The sequence below is a fragment of the Budorcas taxicolor genome, chromosome 6, assembly GCF_023091745.1.
Source record: "Budorcas taxicolor isolate Tak-1 chromosome 6, Takin1.1, whole genome shotgun sequence".
Taxonomy (NCBI): Eukaryota; Metazoa; Chordata; class Mammalia; order Artiodactyla; family Bovidae; genus Budorcas; species Budorcas taxicolor.
In genome coordinates, this window is record NC_068915.1 from 77,847,333 (window position 1) to 77,874,663 (window position 27,331).

The 27,331-nt window shown below is 36.3% G+C and overlaps 1 protein-coding gene across 1 annotated transcript in view; it reads left to right on the top strand.

The window, feature by feature from the left end:
• ADGRL3 (adhesion G protein-coupled receptor L3) overlaps window positions 1-27,331 on the top strand; it is a 579,390-nt gene that overhangs the window by 425,543 nt on the left and 126,516 nt on the right. The window contains exons 12-15 of the mRNA XM_052642093.1: window positions 12,694-12,877; window positions 13,976-14,098; window positions 22,851-23,059; window positions 24,369-24,545. Of these exons, the coding sequence (XP_052498053.1) occupies window positions 12,694-12,877; window positions 13,976-14,098; window positions 22,851-23,059; window positions 24,369-24,545 (693 nt within the window). The remainder of the gene's footprint in view (window positions 1-12,693; window positions 12,878-13,975; window positions 14,099-22,850; window positions 23,060-24,368; window positions 24,546-27,331) is intronic.

Sequence of the window (27,331 nt, forward strand, 5' to 3'; positions counted from 1 at the left end):
AGAGTTATGATGATACAATACCAATGGTTACTTTTAAATCCTAAGTAGAGATTAAAATGTCCTTTTGATTGTTATAGTCTGAAGGCAATCATTTTTGTTTAAAGGGAAAAAAAAAGTTTATTTCAAATTATTTCCAGATGGCATTTCTTTCTTTATAAGTACTTTTCTGAATGGCTAATATAGGTATGTGTTAGAAAATTCAAAAAGTAGAATAATAGATATGTCTCCTTCCCACTCAGGCCACTGCACTGCTAACTCCAGTGCATGCCACTGACGTTGTGGCCTATTTCACTGGTGTCCCCTCAGAGTAGAATGGTGCAAGCAGCCCTGCCTCTCTCCCCAGTAATTCATATCTCCTTCCTCAAAACAATTACGGTATCAACCTCTTAAATATCTTACCAGGGAAGACTAGTAAGACTTTTTTGCTCACATCCATATTTTTATAATGTGTCTTTATAAATCTTGTCATACAATCGCTAAACAGTGTTTGTTCTCCTTGCCTACGACTAGGACGTTGAGAGTAGCTGTGGCAAACTCGCGTTATGTGGTAGCACTCCACCACTGAAAGAATAAACATATACTGATGATGAAAGGCAGGCTTGTATAACAGTTTATACCAATAAAGCAAGTTTATCAGTAGGAAACCAGCTGAATAAAATGCTACAAGAATCCCTTAGAAGAATTGGAGTAGCTCTCGTAGTCAACAAAAGAGTCTGAAATGCAGTACTTGGGTGTAATCTGAAAAATGACAGAATGGCCTCTCTCCGTTTCTAAGGCAAACCATTTAACATCACAGCAATCCACGTCTATGCCCCAACAAGTAACACTAAAGAAACTGAAGTTGAGCAGTTCTATGAAGATATACAAGACCTTCTAGAACTAACATCAAACAAAAATGTACTTTTCATCATAGGGGATTGGAATGTAAAAGTAGGAAGTCAAGAGCTACCTGGGTGACAGGTAAGTTTGGCCTTGGAGTACAAAATGAAGCAGGGCAAAGGCTAACAGAGTTTTTTCAAGAGAACACACTGGTCATAGAAAACTTCCTCTTCCAACAACACAAGAGACAACTTTACACATGGACATCATCAGATGGTCAATACCCAAATCAGGTTAATTATATTCTTTGCAGCTGAAGGGGTAGAGGTTCTATACAATTAGCAAAAATAAGACCTGGAGCTGACTGGCTCAAATCATGAGCTCCTTATTTCAAAATTCAGTCTTAAATTGAAGAACATAGGGAAAACCACTAGGCCATTCAGGTGTGTCCTGAATCAAATCCCTTATGATTATATAGATGAGGTGACTAATAGATTCAAGGGGCTAGATCTGGTAGAGAATGCCTGAAGAACTATGCGCAGAGCTTCATCACATTATACAAAGGCAGTAACCAAAACCATCCCAAAGAAAATTAAATGGAAGAAGACAAATTGGTTGTTTGAGCTGAGAAAAGAAGAGAAGCTGAAAAAAGAGAAGCAAAACCAAAGGAAAGAGGAAAAGATATAACCAATTGAATGAAGAGTTCCAGAGAATAGCAAGGACAGATATGAAAGCCTTTTTAATTGAACAGTGCAAAGAAGGCAGAGGCAAGCAAAGAACAGGAAAGACAAGAGGTCTTTTAAAGAAAATTGAAGATACCAAGGAAATATTTCATGCAAAGACAGGCACAATAAAGGACAGAAATAGTAAGGACATAACAGAAGTTGAAGAGATTAAGAAGAGGTGACAAGAATACATAGAAGAACTACACACACACACAAAATGTCTTAATGACCTGGATAACCACATGGTGTGGTTACTCACCTAGAGTCAGACACCCTAGAGTGTGATGTCAAGTGTGCCTTATGAAGCATTACTATGAAAAAAAAGCTAGTGGAGGTGATGAAATTCCAGCTGAGCTATTTCAAATCCTAAAAGATGATCTGTAAAAGTGCTGCACTCAGTATGTCAGCAAATTTAGAAAAGTCAGCAGTGGCCACAGGACTGGAAAATGAATGCAATGATACAGAAGTTTTGAACATTCTTGGTTCGTGGATAAAGCAAGTGGATTCCAGAAAGATATCTACTTCTGTTGCATTGACTATACTCAAAGCCTTTGATTGTGTGGATCACAACAAACTGTGGAAAATTTTCAAAAGAGATGGAAATGCCAGACCACCTTACCTGCCGCTTGAGAAACCTGTATGCAGGTCAAGAAGCAAGAGTTAGAACTGGACATGGAACAACAGACTAGTTCAAAGTTTAAAAAAAGAATACATCAAAGCTGCATATTGTCACCCTGCTCATTTAACATATCCAGAATACATAAATGTCAGGTTGAATGAAGCACAAGCTGGAATCAAGATTGCCAGGAGAAATAGCAACAACCTTAGATAGGAGGATAATACCACTCTAATGACCTAAGGCTAAGAGGAACTAAAGAGTCTCTTCATGTGGTAAAAGAGGAGAGTGAAAAACTAGCTTAAATTAAACATTCAAGAAAACTAAGATCTTGACATGCAGTCCCATCACTCCACTTCAGGGCAAATAGAAGGGGAACAAGTGGAAAAAGTGACAGATTTTATTCTCTTGGGTTCTAAAATCACTGAAGATGGTGACTGCAGGCATGACATTAGAAGATGCTTGCTGCTTGGAAGCAAAGCTATGACAAACCTAGTGTGTGCATGCTACTCGCTTCAATCATGTCTGATTCTTTGTTACTCTCTGTACTGTAGCCTTCCAGGCTCCTCTATCCATGGCATTCTCCAGGCAAGAATTCTGAAATGGGTTGCCATTTCCTCCAACAGGGGATCTTCCTGACTCAGTAATCAAACCCATGTCTCTTACATCTCCTGCACTGGATGTTCTTTAGTTCTAGCACCACCCAGAAAGCTCCTAGACAAATCTAAACAGCATATTAAAAAGCAGAGACATCACTGTGCCAACAGAGGTCCATGTAGTCAAAGCTATGGTTTTTCTTGTAGTTATGTACAGATATGAGAGTTGGACCATAAAGAAGACTCAGTGCTGAAGAATCGATGCTTTCCAATTGTGGTGTGGAGAATACTCTTGAGAGTCTCTTGGACAGCAAGGGGATAAAACCAATGCATCCTCAAGGAAATCAACCCTGAATATTCATCAGAAGGGCTGATGCTGAAGCTGTAGCTCCAATACTCTGGCCACCTGATTAGAGGAGCTGACTCATTGGAAAAGACTCATGCTGGGAAAGACTGAGGGCAGGAGGAGATCAGAGCAACAGAGGATGAGATGGTTGCATGACATCACTGACTCAATGGACATGAGTTTGAGCAAGCTCCCAGAGATAGTGAAGGGCAGGGAAGTCCATGGGTTCACAAAGAGTTGGAAACTTCTTAGCTACTGAACAACAACAGAAACAACATTTCCACTGCAGTAGAAATTCTCAAAACACTTCTCTACATCACTGTCACTAGCCCCTCTCCTTATACTGTCTCTTAATTTCACCTCATCAGACTTTGCCCTTGCTACCTTACTGCAGCTGTACTAGTTGAGGTCATTAATGATTTCATGCTGATGAACTCAGTAGTCAGATGTCAATTAACTGTACTTAACCAGTCAGAAGACACAGTTGATTTCTTTGTCTTCCTTAATGCACTATCCTGAAGAAAACTCATTCTCTCGATTTTCTTCCTCTTGATGCTTCTTTGCAGTCTCCTTTCTTCACTCCTTTTCTTCTAAATCCATGGGTTTGGGTGCCTCTTAGCTCAGTTGGCTCTTGTTTGCTCTTTGTTCTGATAGTCCTATGTGATCTAGTTGATTTAAATGGCACCTATGTGCCTAAGACTCATAGATGTTATTTACAGCACAGACCGCTTTTGTGAACTCCAAAATTAGCTTGAAGGTAACTTTTCAAATCTTCACTTTTTTAAAAATAGACATCAAATTCATAACTGAATTTCCAATCTTTGCCTGGAAACTAGTTTTATGTGCAGTGTTCACCTACTCAGTTGATTTGGTTCACCCCTGCCATTTCCTGTTTTCTAAATAAAGCTCCAAACATGGGCCTCTTTAAGATTTTGAAATATGCAAAGCATATTTCCACTTGTTGAATTGCATTCTGTTTGTTCACCCTTTTGGAATACCCCCTCCAAATATCTACATGGATAACTCTCTCAGCAACTTTGTCTTTTTTAAATCACTACATTTTCAAGGAGTCCCACCTGGGCCATCCTAAGTAAAATCAAAAGCCACCCTGTCCCCAACCCTACCCCTAACTCTGAGTCCCCCATAATGTATATTTTCCTTTTATTTTACATGATAGATAGATAGATGATTGGTAGGAAGGCCTGATTTACCCCTTGTCTGTTTGGTTAATATTGTATTTAAGCTTGAAATTCTCATGGAGCTGTTCTAATACAAAGCTTGTACTTCGTGTTTCCACTATTATAATGCTTCTCATGCTGTATTTTACTTGTTTAATTCCTTGGCTTCACTATATTGTTATCACTTTGAAGGAAGGAAGAATAACTATCTCTCTTTGCAGTATCTCAGTTAAAGGCACTTAATTAATATTTGTTGAATGAATGTTGAGTAAGCAAAAAGTTAATGGCAACCCACTCCAGTATTCTTTCCTGGAGAATCTCCATGGGCAGAGAAGCCTGGCAGGCTACATCCATAGGGTTACAAAGAGTTGGACATGACTGACTGAAGGGACTTAGCACAATTTCTGTAACACAACATAGATGTGACAGCATTCAATCATTTAATTCAGAGAAGGCAATGGCACCCCACTCCAGTACTCTTGCCTGGAAAATTCCATGGTTGGAGGAGCCTGGTAGGCTGCAGTCCATGGGATCATGAAGGTCAGACACGACTGAGTGACTTCACTTTCACTTTTCACTTTCATGCATTGGAGAAGGAAATGGCAACCCACTCCAGTGTTCTTGCCCGGAGAATCCCAGGGATGGCGGAGCCTGGTGGGCTGCCGTCTATGGGGTCGCACAGAGTCAGACACGACTAAAGTGACTTAGCAGCAGCAGCAATCATTTAATTTTATATAAGATTTAAAAATAATACAGTCAGTTACAGATTGTTAAATACATTTTTAAATAACAAGGAGTTTCTTGAAGAGGCAGAGTATTTTGTAAAATTTCTGTTTTATCTTGTTCTACTATTAAAGGTTCTTATTACTATATTCAGGTCAGTTGTGTTATACAATCATTTTTATTAAGACTTGAAAATGCCAACACTTCTCTGTAATATAAAAGGGAGTTCAGAGATTAGTGGTTTTTATATGCTTAGTAGTATTAAATAGCAGTGATTATTAAAAGAATCTTAAGTTTATTGATCAGATGTGTAAATATCAGTCACTCAGCTTGACTTCTAATAAAAAAACTTTAAGTTTAAAACTGTTTTGAAGACTTCTAACATTTGACCTTTAAAATTTTGATTTGAATCGTCTAAAGGTAGATTGGAGTACAATGTGACCTATTCAGGAGTGATATTAAACTTTTGCTCTATTTTATTTTATTCTCAAATGACAAACTTATTACAAAGTCAAAAATGAAGAGTTGAAGTTTTTTAAAATTTTAATTATAAATCAATGTAAATTATATATATATATACACATCTATATATATAGAGAGAGAGTCAGAAAGCAAGAAATTGGAGCAGAGAAGATTTGAAGACTTATTTTTCTTTCTCTGCATAGCCTGAGATTTATACATGACATATTAAACATGAAGAAGGAAATGGCAACCCACTCCAGTATTCTAGCTTGGAAAATCCCATGGGCAGAGGAGCCTAGCAGGCTACAGTCCCTAGGTCATAAGAGTTGGACATGACTTAGCACTATCTTTCTTTCTATCTATTAAAAATATATATATATGATATAGTAAGGGAAACAATGTTCAGCATGATTACTGTATATATTGAAAAAAAAATATTGTGTTCATGAGAACACAGGAAATAGACAAAGATGTGAAGGTAAAAAATAAAATTTCTTTTTTCAAAAGGATTTCAGCAATTTATTAATTTAAATTTATCCACTAATGGGAGATAATTGCTCATAATATTCTAATGGGCTGCCTAATGATAATACACACATATATGAACATATGGTTCAACAAAAGAAAAAAAAAGAAAATTCATTAAAAAATAATGAAACCTCAAGAACTTAAAATCTAAATTTATAAATCCTTTATGTAAATATATTTAATGGCTGTAGATTTTCCACAAAATACAGCCCAAACTGCTATCATACTGAAAATCTTCTAAGATCTGAATTATACTCACCATTTCTCTCACTATACTCTTTTTGTGAAGTGAAGTGAAGTCGCTCAGTCATGTCCGACTCTTTGCGACCCCATGGACTGTAGCCTACCAGGCTCTTCTGTTCATGGGATTTTCCAGGCAATAGTCCTGGAGTGGATTGCAATTTCCTTCTCCAGGGGATCTTCCCAACCCAGGGATCGAACCCGAGTCTCCCACATCGTAGACAGATGCTTTACCGTCTGAGCCACCAGGGAAGTCCACTTTTTTAAAATATATCTTTTCTTACATCATGCGTTCTTCTCACCCCAAACACAAACCACTTCTTGCCTCAATACCTTCGTTTTTTCTTTTTTAATCATTAACTTGCTTATTATGTTTCTCAGCCTCAAACTTCCTCTTCTTAGGTAAAGAAAGCTTATTTATCTTTTAACATCTGATTCAAAACCAAACACCTCTAGGATCTTTTATCCTTCTCAGCAATAATTCAGTACTTTCTGTCCCATGCGATATGTTTACCTTCTGCTTTGGAGTGTAGGCAAATTAAGAACAGATTTCCTTGTTTTTCCTAACCTTACCCAGCAGTGATTTCCCTAGTTCTTTGCATATCATACATATTTAATAAAATATGAGTTGCATTGAAAGTTAAAATGAATTCCCTTCATTCCCTGTAACTCATCCTGCCTTCCTTCCAAACCATGCTGATATCTGGTCACTCAGAAGACTTCTTGGGTGACATAGCAAAAAGTTACAGGAGTAAAAGAAGATGTTTTCAGTTTCCCTATTCTATTAATGATTTGATAGTAAAAGTAGGATATTTTTGTTTAATGAGCCTTTATTGAATACTAAAATATCTCAAAACACTAAAATTTATCCTGGAAAAATAAAAATGAACATGATATGTCCCCTGAGGACATCATAATCTAGTGAGAAAGCCTGACCAAATATGAATAATTCTATTAAAGGTGAATAAGTACTAAAAATGGGAGCCCATTGTGACATCAAGTCTCTGATGATAATGATTTGGATAATACTGGCTAATTAATAGATCTTTTCATTTGCACTTAGATAACCTTTGCTCATAAAATCAGAGATTTTTTTTTTTCCTACTGATATGAAAAGGGAGAAAACTCACTTTCATGTGAATCTTCACTAGATGGCAATAATTCAGCAAAGAGTTATGGAACACTTACTGTGTGCCAGGCAGTTTGGGGCACTTACAAATGACACAGTCACTACCTTCATGAAGTTTACCCTTTTTTGAGTGAGTGATCTACCAGTTAAATAATTTTGTAGGTAAATAAATATCTGACACACCTAAGATAATGATACCTATTACAAAGAAGACAAAACATATAATGGATTTAAGTGGGTGACTCTCCTTAGATATGCTGCTAATGGAAGACCTATATGAGCAGCTAACACCTGAGCTAAAACCTGAATGAGATCATGATTAAAAAGCTTGTCTTCAAAAAAACTACTATGATGGTATAGTTGTATATCCTTTCAAAGGCATTCATTCTGTTTGGATCTTTATTTTAATGGTTTTCAAGCAAGGAAGAAGGGTAACTAAGTTTCCCAGGTGATTTGGTTACCTAGTTTATGATTTAGAGTTTACCTTGGTAAGAAATGCCATTGATATATTTCTCACCATGGACCCTTTTATGTATTCCTGCTAAGGAATTCTAGACTATTTCACAAGCACATTCTCCTGGAAAAATGATAAAAATTGATATTGGAAAGATATACAACTATTTTTCACCAAAATTTCACAGTATTTCAACAAATAAATAAATACAAATAAATACAGTGTCCCTTTTGAAATATATGAAGTGTGATTAAACAGTTTAAAACACCTTTTAACAAACATGCTCAGTGTAAAATTAGTCAAATGAATTTGCTTAAGATCTGAATTTAATGATGAGGGGTCAGATAATATTGTGCAATGCCAATATATGTCCAGAAAGATATGGGATGTCCATAATTCTGGTATGAATCTAACTGACTTTTCACACTTCCTAATTTATGTTTGATTTTTAGGAAGGCAAAAGTGACTTTAGAGTCTAGTCTGTAAACTGCTTAATAAGAAAAGTAGTATCTTATATAGCATGCCCCTGCTGCTGCTGCTGCTGCTGCTAACTCGCTTCAGTCGTGTCCGACTCTGTGCGACCCCATAGACGGCAGCCCACCAGGCTCCCCCATCCCTGGGATTCTCTAGGCAGGAATACTGGAGTGGGTTGCCATTTCCTTCTCCAATGCATGAAAGTGAAAAGTCAAAGTGAAGTCGCTCAGTCGTGTCTGACTCTTAGCGACCCCATGAACTGCAGCCTACCAGGCTCCTCCATCCATGGAATTTTCCAGGCAAGAGTAACCACCCTCAAATTGAAATATGATGCATCTTATTTTCTTTTGCAGTTCACACTTTGTTAATTGGTTAGAAAACATCAAATTGCCCAAAGGCACACTGAAATATGTGGTGAAACCAGAATATAAATTCCCAGGTCCATCTTCTATTCAGTTTCTTGTGTTTTGAAAAAGATAGTAGGGTGAATTAACATTTAGTTTCTGGCAAAGATATTTTTAATTAAATTAACATCCCCAAATTTTAAATTATTTCAGTCTATAATGTCAAAACCATTAGGTATTTTTGTTGTTTTCCTTTTTCAACCTTTTGTGGTTAGAATATATTTTAAGATGTATCCAGAATTAGTCTTATTTATTCTAACTTTAGAATATAAATCTTAGGTCAATAAAAAAAATGATAGCAGATGAGAAATTGATGAGAGCTATTGATCAATGTCCCATTACCTCACTTTAATCAAATTCGTTGTGTATTTCCTGTTCAACTTCAGTTCAAAACTATAGTTAAGTTCATTTCTTTGGAACCAAATAAAATGAAAAAGTAACATATTTTAAAGAAATGTTTTTGAGGTAGTGAAAGCAATACAATACCTAGTTTGACCAGAAAATGCCCCAAAATGAAAGCTTTATTACCAAATGTCATCATTTGTATGTAAAATGTATAAATGTATGAATATATAGGGAAAATGAAATATAGATGTTCTTTTGCTATTGAATATTTGTGACTGTTTATTTGGTCTTCATGAAACTGGTAACAGGGACATGTCAACAACCTTTGGAAAGCTTACACAAATTGTATTAATTATAAAGCTATTAAAATTGACTTAATTGTGCTATCTCACTAGCAGAAAACAGATCAGTTAGTTCAAGCCTCTGGAATACATATTATGAGTTTTTTAAAAAAATCATTTATATATTTTTTTTACAGTTAGTCTTTATTGCTATGTGTGGGTGTTCTCTAGTTGCGGTGAATGGGGGCTGGTCTTCTTCGCAGAACGTGGGTATCTCATTGTGGTGGGTTCCCCTGTTGTGGAGCACAGGCTTTAGGGTACACAGGCTTCCGTAGTTGTGGCACATGGGCTCAATAGCTGCGGCTTGTGGGCTCTAGATAGCGCAGGCTCAGTAGTTGTGCATGGGCTGAATTGCTCCGTGGCATGCGGAATCTTCCTTTACCAGGGATCAAGCCCTTGTCCTGTGCAATGGCAGGTGGATTCTTACCCACTGTACCACCAGGGAACATTATGAACTATCTAATACACATGTTCCTCCCATTCCTCCATAGTAAAGTTGTGTATGAGTTCTGCTTATGAGATTGCATTGTAGAAGAGGCCTTCCTTCCAGATCTCACTTCAGTGTGAATATGTTGCAATTATCAGGGATGACTTGTGCTTTATTCAGTGAATACCTCTCTTCTGCCCACACTGAACTTTGATATCAAATTAAAATAAAGATAGGATTACACCTAAACACTTGTTATGAGCCAGGAGACCTTATGAAATGATTTCATTATCATCTCTAATTTACAGAAGAGTACAAAAAAGTTAAAAAACTTGCCCAATAGCACACAACTAGTAAGGTGGCAAAGTACAATTGCAGACTCAGCAGATATGGTTCCAAATCCCACACTGATTTTAACACCTGAGAATTCCGTCTCATTTCTTGTGTTGACATTTCCTTTTATATACTTAGGCAATCATAATAGGTGCTATTTTAAAAATAAATAAATACTAGATTTGTGTCTTAACCCACCCCAATTTTAGGACGTGTCATTTCTGCAATAAACTTAGAAATCATTTAGGCTTTAACAGAAAACTTCTCTAAAGACTGTCTTATTTGGGACAAAGCAGTTGTTAAAATATGCTCAAAATATATAATGAAAAAATACTGTACCTTATACTTTTTCAGTTGCAAAACTAAGATAATAAGGGGTGTGTCTGATGTATTTACTGTCAGTTTAAAGACTCAGCATGTTATGTAAAGCACCCCATTTGTAAACAGTTTCCTATGTAGAACATCTCAGAGTTGACTATAGTTGCTTCTTTTCCTTTTGCATTTTTAAATAAAAAAAAAAATCTATAGAGGGCAGAACAGAAGCATTGCATTATCTTCCCAAAATGTTCCCTGGGGTAAGGTTTAATCAATGTAAGGTGATTCATTAATGTTAAAATGGTTGGTCCATAAAGAATTGGCATAATTTTTGTCACATATGGAGTTTTCAGAGCATTTCTAATGAATTAAGAAGATCAGTGAGTCCCAGAAAGAATACTTCCTTGCACTCAAAAGGTCAGTGTCCTCTGTTTGGCTTCAGAGAATACCTAAACTTTTTTGTTGTTTGATTTCTATCCAGCATCTCCTTTTTTTGGCATGTCCTGTTGGCATCACCCCATAGAGAACTTCCTGGAAAGCAGATCAGATTGCTGTGATCCAAAAATGCTTTTGTCTGGTTTCTAGGTCATGTTTTAAACACAGAACAAATGATAGAGTGAAGCATACTATGTGGAAATAGTCATTAAACTCATGAGGGACTTTTTTTTTTAACAATGCAGAGTACTCAACTTGCAAGTAGAACTATTTTATGTACAAATCCAGTGATGTTGATTTTTAGCCAGAACTTGGAAGAGCTGGGAAAAATATCAAGAACAACTTTTATCAAAAGGCAGATTAGTTTTTGAAGCTGATGTTAATTGGCAGCAAGGTGTTTCATTATGAAGCTGAATTTTTAACAGTTGTTACTTGGTTACTATGAAAACACCAGCCGAAAGAAAACACCGCAGCTTAAGGGGTATTCCCCCAGTCTCTCCCACTCCCTCTCCCAAGGTGTCAATACTGTGAGTCCTGTTTTAGAACACCTATGTACTGCCTGGAAAGTGCCTGTGTTTGCTGTTTATTCAACTTATTTCCAGATTAGATGCATATTTCATAATCAACAGGTTCAAGGAAGATCACTTTCAAACTGTCAGTGGTGTATTTTTCTGTTGTGTAATTCTCTATGTTCGAGTGAAATCCTAAGACCTTAATGGAAGAATTGTCTCCTTGCAACCCAGAGTATTGAGCTAACTGTTGGAAATATATAAATTGTAACTAGAAAGACAATTCTTTTGGATGAAGCAGAGAGAACTTTGGTACTTTGTCTCTATGTGTGAGTGTACTTACTGCTGATTTTTTTTTTTAAGGAAAAATGCTCAAAGGCCATAGGTAGCAAGCTCCAACTGCTTACTCCCCTTCCTAGTAGTAAACAGCACAAAGGTTTCTCTTCCAAAGCCCTAGGAGTATGTATGCTTTGATTTTTTCCCCATCGTAACATTTTATTAGCTGGCTAAGAAAAAAATTGGTTTGCTTAGTGAGTTCTTGAGAGAAGGCAATGGCACCCCACTCCAATACTCTTGCCTGGGAAATCCCATGGACAGAGGAGCCTGCTGGGCTGCAGTCCATGAGGTTGCTAAGAGTCAGACACGATTGACTTCACTTTCACTTTTCACTTTCATGCATTGGGGAAGGAAATGGCAACCTACTCCAGTGTTTTTGCCTGGAGAATCCCAGGGACAGAGGAGCCTGGTGGGCTGCTGTCTATGGGGTCGCTCAGAGTTGGACTCGATTGAAGCGACTTAGCAGCAGCAGCAGTGAATTCTTAACCTATACATAACAAATTCTTGTATTGTCCTGTCTTTAGTCATCCTTTTGATTTCTATTATGTTCCGCATCTAGTTTTATGGTGATGTATAGAGGAAATCATTTTTGTGGTGATGTGATGAAAAGTCTTAGTTTGAATTACTTGCCAACAGTTTCCCAGCCAAATAATTTAATTATGTGATTATAGTCTTATTGAAGCCTTTGCTATTGATTTTAAGAAAGAAGCATAGCTCTATTTGTTGTCCTTCAGAACAGAAAGCAGGTTTTCCTGTTGTCTTGCAAAGTCTCAGCTAGGATTTTACAGCACAAAATAATGAATGCTTCCACTGTGCAGCATGTCACAGGGGAGGCTGGGACAATACTGAACTCATGCACACCAGTGATTCTTACTTGCTGGACAGCATGTATGCCTGGATTTCTGACAGCCCTGTGGATTCACTAGAGACTTCTGTCATTCTGTTCATCTTCTTGTAGGCAATGGTCGAGACAGTTAACAACCTCCTCCAGCCACAAGCCTTGAATGCCTGGAGAGACCTGACTACAAGTGATCAACTGCGTGCAGCCACCATGTTGCTTGACACTGTGGAGGAAAGTGCCTTTGTGCTGGCTGATAACCTTTTGAAGACTGACATTGTCAGGGAGAACACAGACAATATTCGTAAGTGGCTTTTGTTATACAGAAGGGCCAGAGAAGGACAAGAAAAAACTATCACCTTGTTCAGCAGAAGAGGGAAAAGAAAAAAGTATCATCTATGGTGGACCACATATTATGAGTGGTACTTTATTTCAGGGGAGATAAGTTATTGTTTTTTCTATCCCTGGATTGGGAAGATCCCCTGGAGAAGGAAATGGTAACGCACTCCAGTATTCTTGCCTGGAGAATCCCATGGACGGAGAAGCCTGGTAGGCTACAGTCCATGGGGTCACAAAGAGTCCGACATGACTAAGCGACTTCACACACACACATACTTAGGAGGGTATCACTTGTCATTAGCTTAGGAGTGTCCTCATAATCATGTATGTATCTTTCTAAGGACATTTCAATACTGATTATATTAGCCTGACCTGAGATCAAGGTCAGTGAGACCTTTTTTTTTTTTTTTTTTCCAATTTTTATGTGTGAAATTTATGTATACATATAAGTTTCTATCTATGGAGGATAGTATTTTAAATTTTACCCTATGGGTCACTTCAGTTATAATAAGAATCTCTCTGAATTATAAACTAGAAAGAAGGTAGTAATTTAAGTGAAAAGTGTTAAAAATAATTTTTTATAATTGTGTTGCTAGCTCATCAAAAGTATAAATCTAATTAGTGTGTTTAAGGATGTAGCTGACAGTTTTATTTCAGAAGATTTGATAAAGTTATTTCAAAGTTATTAGATTTAAAGATGTCAGTATTGATATAGAGCTCCAGATTATAAAAAGATTTCACTTAATTCATAAAATAAAGATAACATTTTGAAAGGAAACTGATAGTCAATGACAAATTGTATTTGAGCTTTAATTTTGAGTTCTAGACTTTATAATTGATAGTCTTATCTGATTTTTAATAACTTTTATTTGCTTTATTTTGAAAAAAAAGTGAAATACTAAAAAAAAAAAAAAAAAGAATTTCTAAAAACACTGAACTACTATAAAGTATAGCAGATGAAGATCAGCTCCAGTGTTTTGATTTCAGAAATGTTTTAGTAATTAGATTATCTTAACTTTGGCATGTTTCTCAGTGAGTACTGACATCTTTTTACCATTAATAGAATTGGAAGTTGCAAGATTGAGCACAGAAGGAAACTTAGAGGACCTGAAATTTCCAGAAAATACCGGTCATGGAAGCACTATCCAGCTTTCTGCAAATACTCTAAAACAAAATGGCCGAAATGGTAGGTTAGAATTTATTAAGTTTGATGGAATTGAACTCTTCTTTAATTCATTGAGTCTTAGGTTGGAATTTTAGATCTGCTATCTAAAATCTCTTCTCTCTTTTCTCTCCACTGATCTCTTTCTTCTCCTCTTTCTTAGCTTCTACACTGACAGTATTTTAGTGATATTTGCTCTACAAAATTCCCAGTTATATTTGGAAATTGTTACCTTTCAGATGTAGAAAAATATCAGAAACTTGAATATGAGGAAAATTGATAGACAACAAAATCCAGAAGTTCTGACTTTTTCCTTTGGAAGGAGTAACACCCACCAACTTGACAGATTGTTTCTAAAATTTCTAGTAGAAATTTTATTTATAATTTAAAAATTGTACTTTCCTTATTAAATTATTTTTGATGATGTTTTTATCTTTTCCTTTGCAACACATACAGAAAATGTAAATATAAGCAGATGCTTTTGGACAATGGAACTAGTATATACAGATCAATTTAGTACCAGATTATAGTAACTGAGTATAATTAAAATTAAGTAAATATTAAAAAAAAATCTTATAGAGAGCATGTCTCAAGCCTCACTAATATTAACATTTTTAAATAAGGAGATGATATCTTTTAACCTGCTATGTGATAGGAAGATGACTTCAGGTTGTACAACCAACTCAAAGCTGATGTTTCATATTACAAGGTAAATAGTTTTGAAAAAGAAGAGACTTAAATAATATCAAGAAAAACAGATTATGTTTGTTGCCAGCAGAACAAAATTCTTTAGTATTGGAAATTTTATCAGCCCTAACTTAAAATTGTATTTATTTTGTTATTAAGTGTGAATATTGAGGCAACGCTAAGATTTTCTGTAGAGTGAAATCAGATTCCTGATTCTTCCTAATGATTTCCCTTCTTTGGCTCTTGGCCCACATCAGTTTATCCTATTGACAGAGAGTTCTTCACCCCAACTTACACTTAGGATGAAATAAAATGACTTCACAGGCCTATCACATGCTCCCTAGTCCAGTTCCTTCCTGCCTCACCTGCTCCAGCTTATGTCTGTTTTTAGCATGCTCTCTGTGATCTAGACAGTCCGGTCTTGATTTTCTTTTTTAAATTGAGATATAATTGGCATGTAACATTATGTTAGTTTCAGGTGTACAACATGGTGGCTTGATATTTGCATATATTATGAAATGATACCACAGTAAGTCTAGTTAGCATTCATCACCATACAGAGTTAATTTTCTTTTTCTTGAGAGAAGTTTTAAAATCTATTGTTTTATCAATTTTCCAAACAGATAATCTAGCATCATAACTATAATCACCATCATCATGACTTATTTATTTCATAAATAGAAGTTTTTACATTTTACTCTCATTTTGCTTACCCTCACCCTTCACTTCTAGCCACCAGTAGTCTGTTTTCTTTATTAGTTAGTTAGCTACTTTGTTTTTTCTTAAGATTCCACATGTAAATGAGATACTTGTGTTTCTCTATCTGACTTATTTCTGTTAGCATAATGCCCTCAAAGTCCATGCATTTTATAGCAAATAACAAAATTTTCCTTTTCATGGCTAAAGAGTGTTCCATTTCCCATTTTATATCTCTATATAATTATATATATAACATTATCTTTATTTGTTCATTTATCAGTGGATACTTGATTCCATGTGTTGGCTATTATAAATAATTCTATAGTGAACATGGGGGTGCATAGGTCTTTTTCAAATCACTGTTTTTATTTGCTTCAGATAAATACCCAGAAGTAGACTTGCTGGTCATCTGACAATCCTGCTTTCAATTTTTTGAGGAATCCTCATATTTTTAATTTTTTATTTTCTATAGTAGATATATCAATTATATTTTCACCAATAATACACAAGTGTTCCCTAGTTTAGTCTCAATACTTTTTCTTGAATGTACCCAGAATATTCCCTCATCCTACATTTGTATTTTCTTTCTTCTGAAGTACAATTTTTACCCTACTTGTTCTAGAAGCTTCTCTATCATTTATTGCTCAGTATAAATCTTAACCCTTTAGGAAAGTTTTTCCTGTTGCCTCAAAGGTAGACTAGTCTTCCCTAATCATTCTTTTCCCATTAGCCATTTTCTGCAAGTGCTTCTTCATAGGATTTATTTACTTATCATTATATGAAATTATTATTAATAGTAATTATTATTTTTTAAGTTTCCTGCATATTGTCTGACTGTTTCTCTAGGAAATGATCTCCATGAGAACAAGAAGCTTTCCCAATATGTTCACTGGTGTAACCTTAGTGCCTGGCACACGGATGCAGTCACTAAGCGTTTATCAAATAAATGTATGGATTTTCAGATATAAAGCCAATGAAGATTGAAATATGTCTACATTAGTCATATAGACATATAGTTTGCATAGTCATATAATTTTGAACTCATTTTATTTACTAAATTTATGTGTGCATGTGTCTGTGTGTGTTTTAGGCTACATTTAAGCATGAATCCACATTTAAGCATGAATTCTGGAGTGGAGATTCTGTAACAATTATATATGGCAAATTACACTGGTAAAACAAAGTGGGATGACAGTCTGACACCATTCCACAAGGGGAAATTGGTATGAATTATCACCAGTTTTAAACCAATTAAAATAGCAGTTGTTTCTGTCAATGAGAAAAATACATAGCCATTCCAAAGTGTAGCCCTCCAAAGATTAACATTTTTATGTTAAATCTAGAGGAAAAGAACTAAAATTAAATGCTATGTTGTAACAGTCAAGAAGTATTTAGTACATTATTGTTTGTATTAGAAAGTATAAGAATGCCCCTTCTGTTATATGGCTTGGATAATAATCTCTTTACTTGATTAGAAATCTTATAGTATTACTGAAACAGCTAGATAATCAAGCCCGGAAAACATACAAGAGCAAAGAGGCTGACAGCAGCCAGTGTCATCACACAGAAACAGTGCTGTGATATGTCACTACTGCCTCAGGGGAAGGTGCTGCTGCTGCTGCTCCACCTCCTACTTCCTTGAGTCACTAGCTCCCCATCTGAAATCTGAGGCTAGTGCATCTGACTGGACACGTTGAACTGATGTGCCCCAAGCAACCTCTTTGAAAGGCAGGCTGGGAAAGCAAATATATGTCCCTTTTGTGTCTATAAGTATCTAAGAGTAGGGCATTTCCCAAATGTGGGAGTGCAATTTAGATATTGGACAGCCCCCTCCTTCCTCAAAAAAATGTATTAATTTTTATCTTTATTCCCACTTCACTCTAAGATTCAGGGATTTCCCTGTCTTGGTTACTACGGTGGTCAGGACAGTCCCTGTCTCTTGGGGAACCAAACTGGATTTATACTGGAAGTAAGACATAGGGCTTTAAGAAAGGAAATTATGTAAAATTTAAGAGAAACATGCTAAAAAGTTAATTTTACAGGGGATTTATAAGAGATTGTCACAAGAGAAAAAATAAGGTAGAAGGACATAAAAAGAATGTGATCTTGAATATGATAGTTGAGGTTTAAGACAGGTAAGGAATTTTTAAAATTCATTGAAATACAATTATTTACAATGTTATATTTACAATATACATATCCATTCTTTTCCATTATGGTTTATTGCAGGATATTAAATATGCTGCACTCTATAGTAGGACATTATTGTTTAATCATTCTCTACATAATTTGCATCTGCTAATCTCAAACTCCCAATCCTTCCTTCTCCCAGACTCCCTCCCCTTCAGTAACTACAGGTAAAGATTTTGAATATTTTATTTTATTTTAATTGAAATTGAGAAATAATTGGAATATAATAATGCACTTATCTTAAGTGTTTGATCTCCTTGCTTGATCTGATCTGACAGCAAACAGATCAAATAAGTCGGTCCTAAAGGAAATCAACCCTGAATACTCATTGGAAGGACTGATGCTGAAGCTGAAGCTGAATCTCCAATACTTTGGCCACCTGATGCAAAGATGACCTGATGACTCATTGAAAAAGACCCTGATTCTGGGAAAGACTGAAGGCAGAAGGAGAAGAGGGGGTCAGAGGATGAGATGGTTGGATAGCATCACAGATACAATGGACACAAACATGGGCAATTTCCAGGAGATGGTGAGGGACAGAGAAGCCTGGCGTGCTGCAGTCTGTGGAGTCACAAAGAGTCGGACATGACCTGGTGACTGAACAACAGGATCTTAAGTATTTAGCTTGATGAATTTGACAGTTATACATTTCTCTGTTACATCACATAAAATAAGATGAGTGATGTTTTTAAAGTGCTGCACTCAATATGGCAGCAAATTTGGAAAACTCAGCAGTAGGCACAGGACTGGAAAATTTCAGTTTCATTCCAATGCCAAAGAATGTTCAAATTTTTGTACAGTTGTTCATTTCACATTCTAGTAGGTTATTCTTCAAGCTAGGCTTCAGTGGTGTGTGAACTGAGAACTTACAGATGTAAAAGCTGAGTTTAGAAAAGGCAGAGGACACAGAGATCTTATTGCTAGCATTCATTGATCATAAAGAAAGGAAGGGGATTCCAGAAAAGCATCTACTTCTACTTCATTGACTCAACTAAAGCGTTTAACTATGTATATAACAACAAACTGTGGAAAATTCTTAAAGAGGTAATAATACCAGACCACATTACCTGTTGCCTGAATAATTCATATGCAGGTAAACAGGTTCATGACATTGTACAGGAGTCAGGAATCAAGACCATCCCCAAGAAAAAGAAATGTAAAAAAGCAAAATGGCTATGTGAGGAGGGCCTTACATGTAACTAAGAAAAGAAGAGAAGCGAAAAGCAAAGGAGAAAAGGAAAAATATACCAATTTGAATGCAGAGTTCTAAAGAATAGCAAGAAGAGATAAGAAAGCCTTCCTCAGTGATCAGTACAAAGAAATAGAGGAAAACAATAGAATGGAAATACTAGAGATCTCTTCAAGAAAATTAGGGATGCCAAGGAAATATTTCATGCAAAGATGGGCTCGATAAAGGACAGAAATGGTGTGGACTTAACAGAAGCAGAAGATATTAAGAAGAAGTGGCAAGAATACACAGAAGAACTATACAAAAAAATTCATCACAACCCAGATAATCATGATGGTGTGACCACTCACCTAGAGCCAGTCATCTTGGAATGTGAAGTTAAGTAGGCCTTAGGAAGCATTAGTACGAAAAAAGCTAGTGGAGGTGATGGAATTCCAGTTGAGCTATATCAAACCCTAAAAAATGATGCTGTGAAAGTGCTGCCCTCAATATGCCAGCAAATTTGGAAAACTCAGCAGTGGCCACAGGACTGGAAAAGGCCACTTTTCATTCCAATCCCAAAGAAAGGTAATGCCAAAGAATGCTCAAACTATCTCTTAATTGCACTCATCTCACATGCTGGTAAAGTAATGCTCAAAATTCTACAAGCCAGGCAGGTTCACAATAGTGAACCGTGAACTTCTTGATGTTCAAGCTGGTTTTAGAAAAGGCAGAGGAACCAGAAATCAAATTGTCAACATCCATTGGATCATCGAAAAAGCAAGAGAGTTCCAGAAAAACATCTATACCTGCTTTATTGACTATGCCAAAGCCTTTGACTGTGTGGATCATAATCAACTGGAAAATTCTGAAAGAGATGGGAATACCAGACCACCTGACCTGCCTCTTAATCTGTATGCAGGTCAGAAAGCAATAGTTAGAACTGGACATGGGACAACAGACTGGTTCTAAATCGGGAAAGGAATATGTCGAGGCTATATATTGTCACCCTGCTTATTTAACTTATATGGAAAATACATCATGAGAAATTCTGGGCTGAATGAAACCCAAGCTGGAATGAAGATTTCCAGGAGAAATATCAATAACCTCAGATATGCAGATGACACCACCATTATGGCAGAAAGTAAAGAAGAACTAAAGAGCCTCTTGATAAAAGTGAAAGAAGAGAGTGAAAAAGTTGACTTAAAGCTCAGCATCAGAAAAGTAAGATCATGACTTTCGGTCCCATCACTTCATGGCAAATAGATGGGGAAACAGTGGCAGACTTCATTTTTGGGGTTCCAAAATCACTGCAGATAGTGACTGCAGCTATGAAATTAAAAGATGCTTACTCCTTGGAAGAAAAGTTATGACCAACCTAAACAGTGTATTAAAAAGCAGAGACATTACTTTGCCAACAAAGGTCCATCTAGTCAAGGCTATGGTCTTTCCAGTAGTCATGTATGGATGTGAGTTGGACTATAAAGAAATCTGAGGGCCACAGAATTGATACTTTTGAACTGTGGTGTTGAAGATTCTTGAGAGTTCCTTGGGCTGCAAGGAGATCCAGCCAGTCCATCCTAAAGGAAATCAGTCCTGAATGTTCACTGAAAGGACTAATGTTGAAGCTGAAACTCCAATAATTTGGCCACCTGATGCAAAGAGCTGACTCATTTGAAAAGATCCTGATGCTGGGAAAGATTGAAGGCTGGAGGAGAAGGGGACGGCAGAGAATGAGATGGTTGGATGGCATTGCTGACTCAATGGACATGAGTTTGGGTAAACTCCAGGAATTTGTGATGGACAGGGAGGCCAGACGTGCTGCAGTCAATGGGGTCGCAAAGAGCTGGATCTGACTGAATGACTGAACTTAACTGAACTGAAAGTAGCAACAGTTAGAACTGGACATGGAACAACAGATTACTTCAGAATTGGGAAAGGAGTACAACAAGTCTGTATATTGTTGCTCTGCTTATTTAACTTCTGTGTAGAATATATCATGTGAAATATTGGACTAGATGAATCATAAACTGGAATTAAGATTGCCAGGAGAAATATCAACAACCTCAGATATGCAGATAATACCACTCTAATGGCAGAAATTGAGGAGGACCTAAGAATTTCTTGATGAGGGTGAAAGAGGAGAATGAAAGAACTGGTTTGAAACTCAACACTAAAAAACTAAGATCATGGCATGTGGTCTCATCACTTCATGGCAAATAGAAGGAGAAACTACAAACAGTGACAGACTTTAATTTCTTTTGCTCCAAAATCACTGCAGATAGTGACTGCAGCCATGAAATGAAAAGGTGCTTACTCCTTGGAAGGCAAGCAATGACAAAGCTGGACATCAGAGACATCACTTTGCAGATGAAAGTCCATATAGTCAAAGCTATGTTTTTTCCAGTAATCATGTACAGATGTGAAAGTTGGGCTATAAAAAAGGCTAAATGCCAAAGAATTGATATTTTTGAATCATGGTGCTGGAGAAGTCCTTTGGACTGCAAGAAGATCAAACCAGTCAATCCTAAAGGAAATCAACCCTGAATATACATTTAAAGGACTGATGCTGAAGCTGAAGCTGAAGCTGAAGCTCTAATACTTTGGCCAACTTACACGAAGAGCTGACTCACTAGAAAAGACTCTGATTCTGGAAAAGACTAAATTCAAAAGGAGAAGGGGTGCCAAAGAAAGAGGCTATTAGAGAGCATCACCAAGTCAATGGACATGGATTTGAGCAGACTTCGGGAGATAGTGAAGGACATGGAACCTGACATGCTGTAGTCCATGGGATCGCAAAAAGTTGGACATGATTTATCAACTGAACAACAACCCAGAAAATGTCCTGATGTCTCTTTCTGGTTTTCTCACCCCATCTCCCAAACTGATGAACTGCTTTATTCTCATTAATATTTCTAATTACAAATTTTGTCTGTTCTTAGACTTCATGTAACTGGAATAATAAAGTGTGTATTCTTTCCATCTGTATTCTTTAATTCTGTATAATATTTTGTGAATTCAGTCATGATGCTCCATCTATCATTAGTTTGTTCTTTATTGATATATAGTAATTCCATTATTTTAATAAGCCATAATTTATTTATTCTCCAATTGATATACTTTGAGTTGTTTCTATTTTTGGACTTTTGTGAATAAGGTAGTTATAAACATGCTTATACAACCTTTTCTTTCTTTGTGTATATATGTTTCCATGTATCTAGCAAGGGTAGATATACATTTAACTTTATAAGAAATTGCCAAATATTTTTCCAAATAGTTGAACTCCCACCAATAGTATGCAGAGGTTCATTTTTTCCACACTTTTACCAACATTAGTGTGGCTAGTCTTTTGTAGTGTGAGTTGTGGAGATTCTAGTTGGTATGAAATGCTATCTCAATATTATTTTGATTTTTACTTCCCTAATTAGGAATAATGTTGACAGTTTTTCTTGTATCTATTAGTTTTTTATATATCTATAATAAAGTATAATAATACTTTATAATAATTTTATGTTTTTCCATTTTAGTATGAAATTATTTGTTGAGTAGAAGAAATGCTTTATGTATTTATAAGTCATATGCATTTATATTTCCTAGTTTGTGGCTATCTTCTTAATTTTCTTAATATTGTATTTTGGTAGACACAGATTTTCAATTTTGATAAAATTTATTTTGCCATTTTTTTCTTTTATAATTAGTGGCTTTTAGGTCCTATCCAAAGAATCTTTGCTTTCCCGAAGATCACGTAGATATCTGATATTTTGTTCCAGACTCTCTTTGATTCGAATGAGATAGGGGTTGAGGTTTTTTATTTGTTTGTTTGTTTCTTTAGTACTGATATGTAGTTATTTTCATATCATTAGACTCTCCTTTCCTCATGAATGACTGGCACTTTGGTTGAAATGAATGTTTGAATTTTGTTGTGAATATATATAATATATAAATTTGATTATAATCTAATTATACACACCTAGTCTAAAATGGATGTACAAGCTAATTAGTTTCTTCCCAATATATATGTACTTATTTTAGGAGAGATCAGAGTGGCCTTTGTCCTTTATAACAACTTGGGTCCTTATTTGTCCACGGAGAATGCCAGCATGAAGTTAGGAACAGAGGCCATGTCCACCAATCATTCTGTTATCGTCAATTCTCCAGTTATTACAGCAGCCATAAACAAAGAGTTCAGTAATAAGGTTTATTTGGCTGATCCTGTGGTGTTCACTGTTAAACACATCAAGGTAAGAAAATGTTTATCCACATTATATTTGTTATAATTATGAAGTATATTGATTTCCTTTCATTGTCCATATTATTTGACATATAGAAATTCATTTTCTATGAAATAGTGACTTTTTTCCCCAGAGTGAGGGAGGAGAGTAATTCTTGTATATGTATATCAATTCAGTTCAGTTCAGTCGCTCAGTTGTGTCTGACTCTTTGCAACCTTATGGACTTGCAACATGCCAGGCTTCTCTGTCCATCACCAACTCCTGGAGCTTGCTCAAACTCATGTCCATCAAATCAGTGATTTCATCCAATCATCTCATCCACTGTTGCCCCCTTCTTTTCCTGCCCTCAATCATTCCCAGCATTAGGGTATTTTCCACTGAGTCAGCTCTTTGCATCAGGTGGCCAAAGTATTGGAGGTTCAGCTTCAGTGTCAGTCCTTCCAATGAATATTCAGGACTGATTTCCTTTAGCGTTGACTGGTTTGATCTCTCTGCAGCCCAAGGGACTCTCAAGAATCTCTCCAACACCACAGTTCAAAAGTAGCAATTAGGTAAAAGTATTCATAGATGGATTTATAAATACTTTTCTGTAATTAAAAAGAACTACCAATATGTTCAGTGGAACTGGGCATAACTACACATCTGACATTACAAGTAATTATGCCCTTTGTGTGTAGATATAATTTTATGCATATACAAAGATTGTAGTGTAAATTGAACAAAAAATTTTAAAGACTGTTCTCTCAGAGAGGCTTTCCTGGTGGCTCAGATGGTAAAAAATCTGCCTGCAATGCAGGATTCCCAGGTTTGATCCTGGGGTTGAGAAGATCCCCTGTAGAATGAATGGCAGCCCATAGTTCTTAGAATATTAAGTATCTTTGCCTGAAGAATTTCATGGACAGAGAAGTCTGGTGGGCTACAGTCCATGGTGTAGCAAAGAATCGAACAAGACTGAGCAATTTTCACTTTCACTTTTCTTTCACTTTCACTTTTATCATCTCAGAAGTTTATTGTATACAGCAATTCTTTGCTTTGTAGGATATATTAATTGATGTGATTCTGAGATAATACTAGTATCCCTTTAACATTATTTTTAAATGAATTCACCTGTAATCAAGGGGCATAAATAACATATATTCATATATTCAACTTTATTTAGAATTGATAAGCCCCACTTAATATGAAAACATCAGTAGACATCTCCAGAAATACTGGAACATAGTATGAAGTTTTGTTAGATGTAAATAAAATGCCTACTTAATTTGCATGATCATAAAGTAGTTATTGGCTGTACTGATTTTTTTTTTTTTTTCTGTAGCAGTCTGAGGAAAACTTCAATCCTAACTGTTCATTTTGGAGCTATTCCAAGCGCACAATGACAGGTTACTGGTCAACGCAAGGCTGTCGGCTCCTGACAACAAATAAGACACATACTACATGCTCTTGTAACCACCTAACCAATTTTGCAGTACTGATGGCACATGTGGAAGTTAAGGTAAGATATATAGCGTACGATAAAATTCCTTAGCATACAGTTAAGACACTAACTATAAAATGTCTTATCTCTGCACCTATCTTGGAGAGTATTCTAGCTTTTGTAGTAATTCTATTCAAGAACTCTCTGATGTTCAACCCATACCATAGTGGATGATTCAAAGAACTCTTTTTTTTTCTATTATCAATATAGTCCATAATCTTGAAATCTGATATGAAATAAAATTTTGCTGATAAAACTTCCCCTGTTATTCCCTGCTTTTATTTTGTATGAATAAATGTCAGACCATATCCTCATGATCTGGACAAGATAGGACCTCAGCACTACAGGTCAGGGCAATGGGGTTAGGAAGCTAGAATCTGTTAGGCTGAAGACTAAGGAGCCATATATGAGATCAAATACTCTCAAAATGAGTATTGGGAAAATAGCCATTAAACACATTGTAATAATGGTTCTGCCCATTCAGAAGACACAATTCTAAGGAAGTATTCAGGTAATAGATTGTTTCCAAAATCGTAAACATGGCTAACTTGGATTCATCAGTCTCTTTCTAGGTGACTGGTTATCATGGAAGGCAGGATGAGTATTTAGATTTCAGATATAGTTAGGATATAAAAATACAAAGGGATTACTAACTTGGCTATAGAGATTGATAGATAGGTTGTAACAAGGAATTATGATTGTAAATTCTCTTCTCATCTTCCTGATGTCAATAAAAATAGAGGAAGTATCATTCATTCTCCAAAACATCTTAAAACATAAAAACCATGGCAAAGATTTTATCTACCTGATATCATCGATCCAATAATTTTATCCAAAATTTTCTTTGGCTCTTTTGAAGTTAAAAATGATAAAGGTATCTTAGAGGAAAACCAAATCCAAGCCCACTCAGCAGCTAATAAATTACCTTAGCTGTGCCAACACAATCAGATTTGGTCTTTTAAGGACTATAAACAGTATTTTGTCAGAACTTCACAAATTGATAAGCTAAGCAAGATTGGCTACACTAACAAATATTAGATTTAAACCTGGAATGTGTTCTTATGACTCTAGGATTCTCTCTTTTCAGCTTAGGGTATAAATTCAAACACAGGAAAATGGATCATATTTCAAGGAACAAGAAAATGCAATTTTTTGCTCAGTCCATTGCAACAATCTCTACTCAGTCCATTACACAAGAATCTTGACTGTGACCATTCTTGTGTGTCAAAAAGAGATAAAATAAATGGAAATCAGTATTTTCCTTCAGCAGTCAGTAACAAAGTATGCCCTTGATTTCTTCTATCACAATCTCTTGCAGCTATGAGAGTCATTCCCATCTTGATCACGCAACATGAATTTGACACTTGAAAAACGAGAAGCAAACAGAATGATCATCCCTGAAAGTCCAAAAGGAAACACAGCAACCAAACTTACATTAGACTAATGTCTAGAAATGAAGGCTAGTTTATTCATGCACAGTGAGATATGCAGTAGCCAGTTAGAATAGATATTTACATTGTCTGGTTATCAGTTTCTAATTCCACAGGAAAATCTATAAAGAAAACAAAATTACATTGGAGAATTTTGCTTGATGAGCTTGGAAAGAGCAAGAAGAATTAGCTGAGTCTAGATGCTGTTGCTATTAATCTGTGGTGTCCTGATGGATCTTCACTCCAGGGCTCTACCGATGTACTGAGTTGCTCTTTTCTATCATCTGTGTTATCCCTGCAATTCATTCAGTACTTCCTTCTTTCTTTTAAAGAATATTTTTCAAGCACCTAAGTAAAGATATTGATGTGTTACACAATAGGTTCTCAATAAATGTAACTCATTCCTTCTGACCTGCCAGAGATACCACAAGATTCTAGCATTCCGGTGGAACTTAGGTCATTCATGATGCTTACATTGTTGAGGGGAAGGAAAGGGCAGAGAAATGAAGCTTCAGTCATAATTGTGATAAGCCTTATAATTGATACCTACACTGTGATTTAGGACACAGAAGGGCTTCATCTAAGGCAGGACTGCTCAGAGAGGTCTTATCAAAAAAGTGACCTGCACTGAAGGATAAGTGGGATGAATTTAGTAAGGTAACCTGTGTAAAACTTGCATCAACCACATTCTTGGAACACTTTGCCTTGGGTACGCTATTCTCTCTTATCTCTTTCCTACCTCAGCAACTGGTCCTTTTGAGCTTCCTTTGCTGGTGCCTCCCCATCTCCACAGCCTCTTGTTGTTGCCCTGGCCAGGAGTATAATCCTAGATGTACTCCAGGCACTATCCATTTCTCTGTAGTTGATCTCATATGGTGGTATGCTGTAACCATCATCTCATGATCCCCAGATTCTATCTCCATTTCTTAACTCCAGACTCCTAGATTCAATAGTTAACTTGATATATCCATCTAGACTTCTAATCAGTGTCACAATTCCAGAACAACACTTTTTGTGTTTTCCTATCAGTCTTTTCTTTCTTAGTAAATGGTTACTCTGTCTTTCCAAAAGCTCTGGAATAACTCATCCCCACAAAATATTGTGGGAAGTAAGAGAAAGGAGGTCACTGGCCTCAGCTAGTTGACAGTTTATCAAGGGAGAGAAGCATTAAGACTGATTTTTGAAGGAAAGGGATGCACTAAAATGACAGTAGGTCTTCCCAGGTGATGCTAATGGTAAGGAACCCACCTGCCAGTGCAGGAGACATAAGAACCATGGGTTCGATCCCTGGGTTGGGAAGATCACCTGGAGGAAGCCATGGTAACCCACTCCAGCATTCTTGCCTGGAGAATCCCACGGTCTGAGGAGTCCATA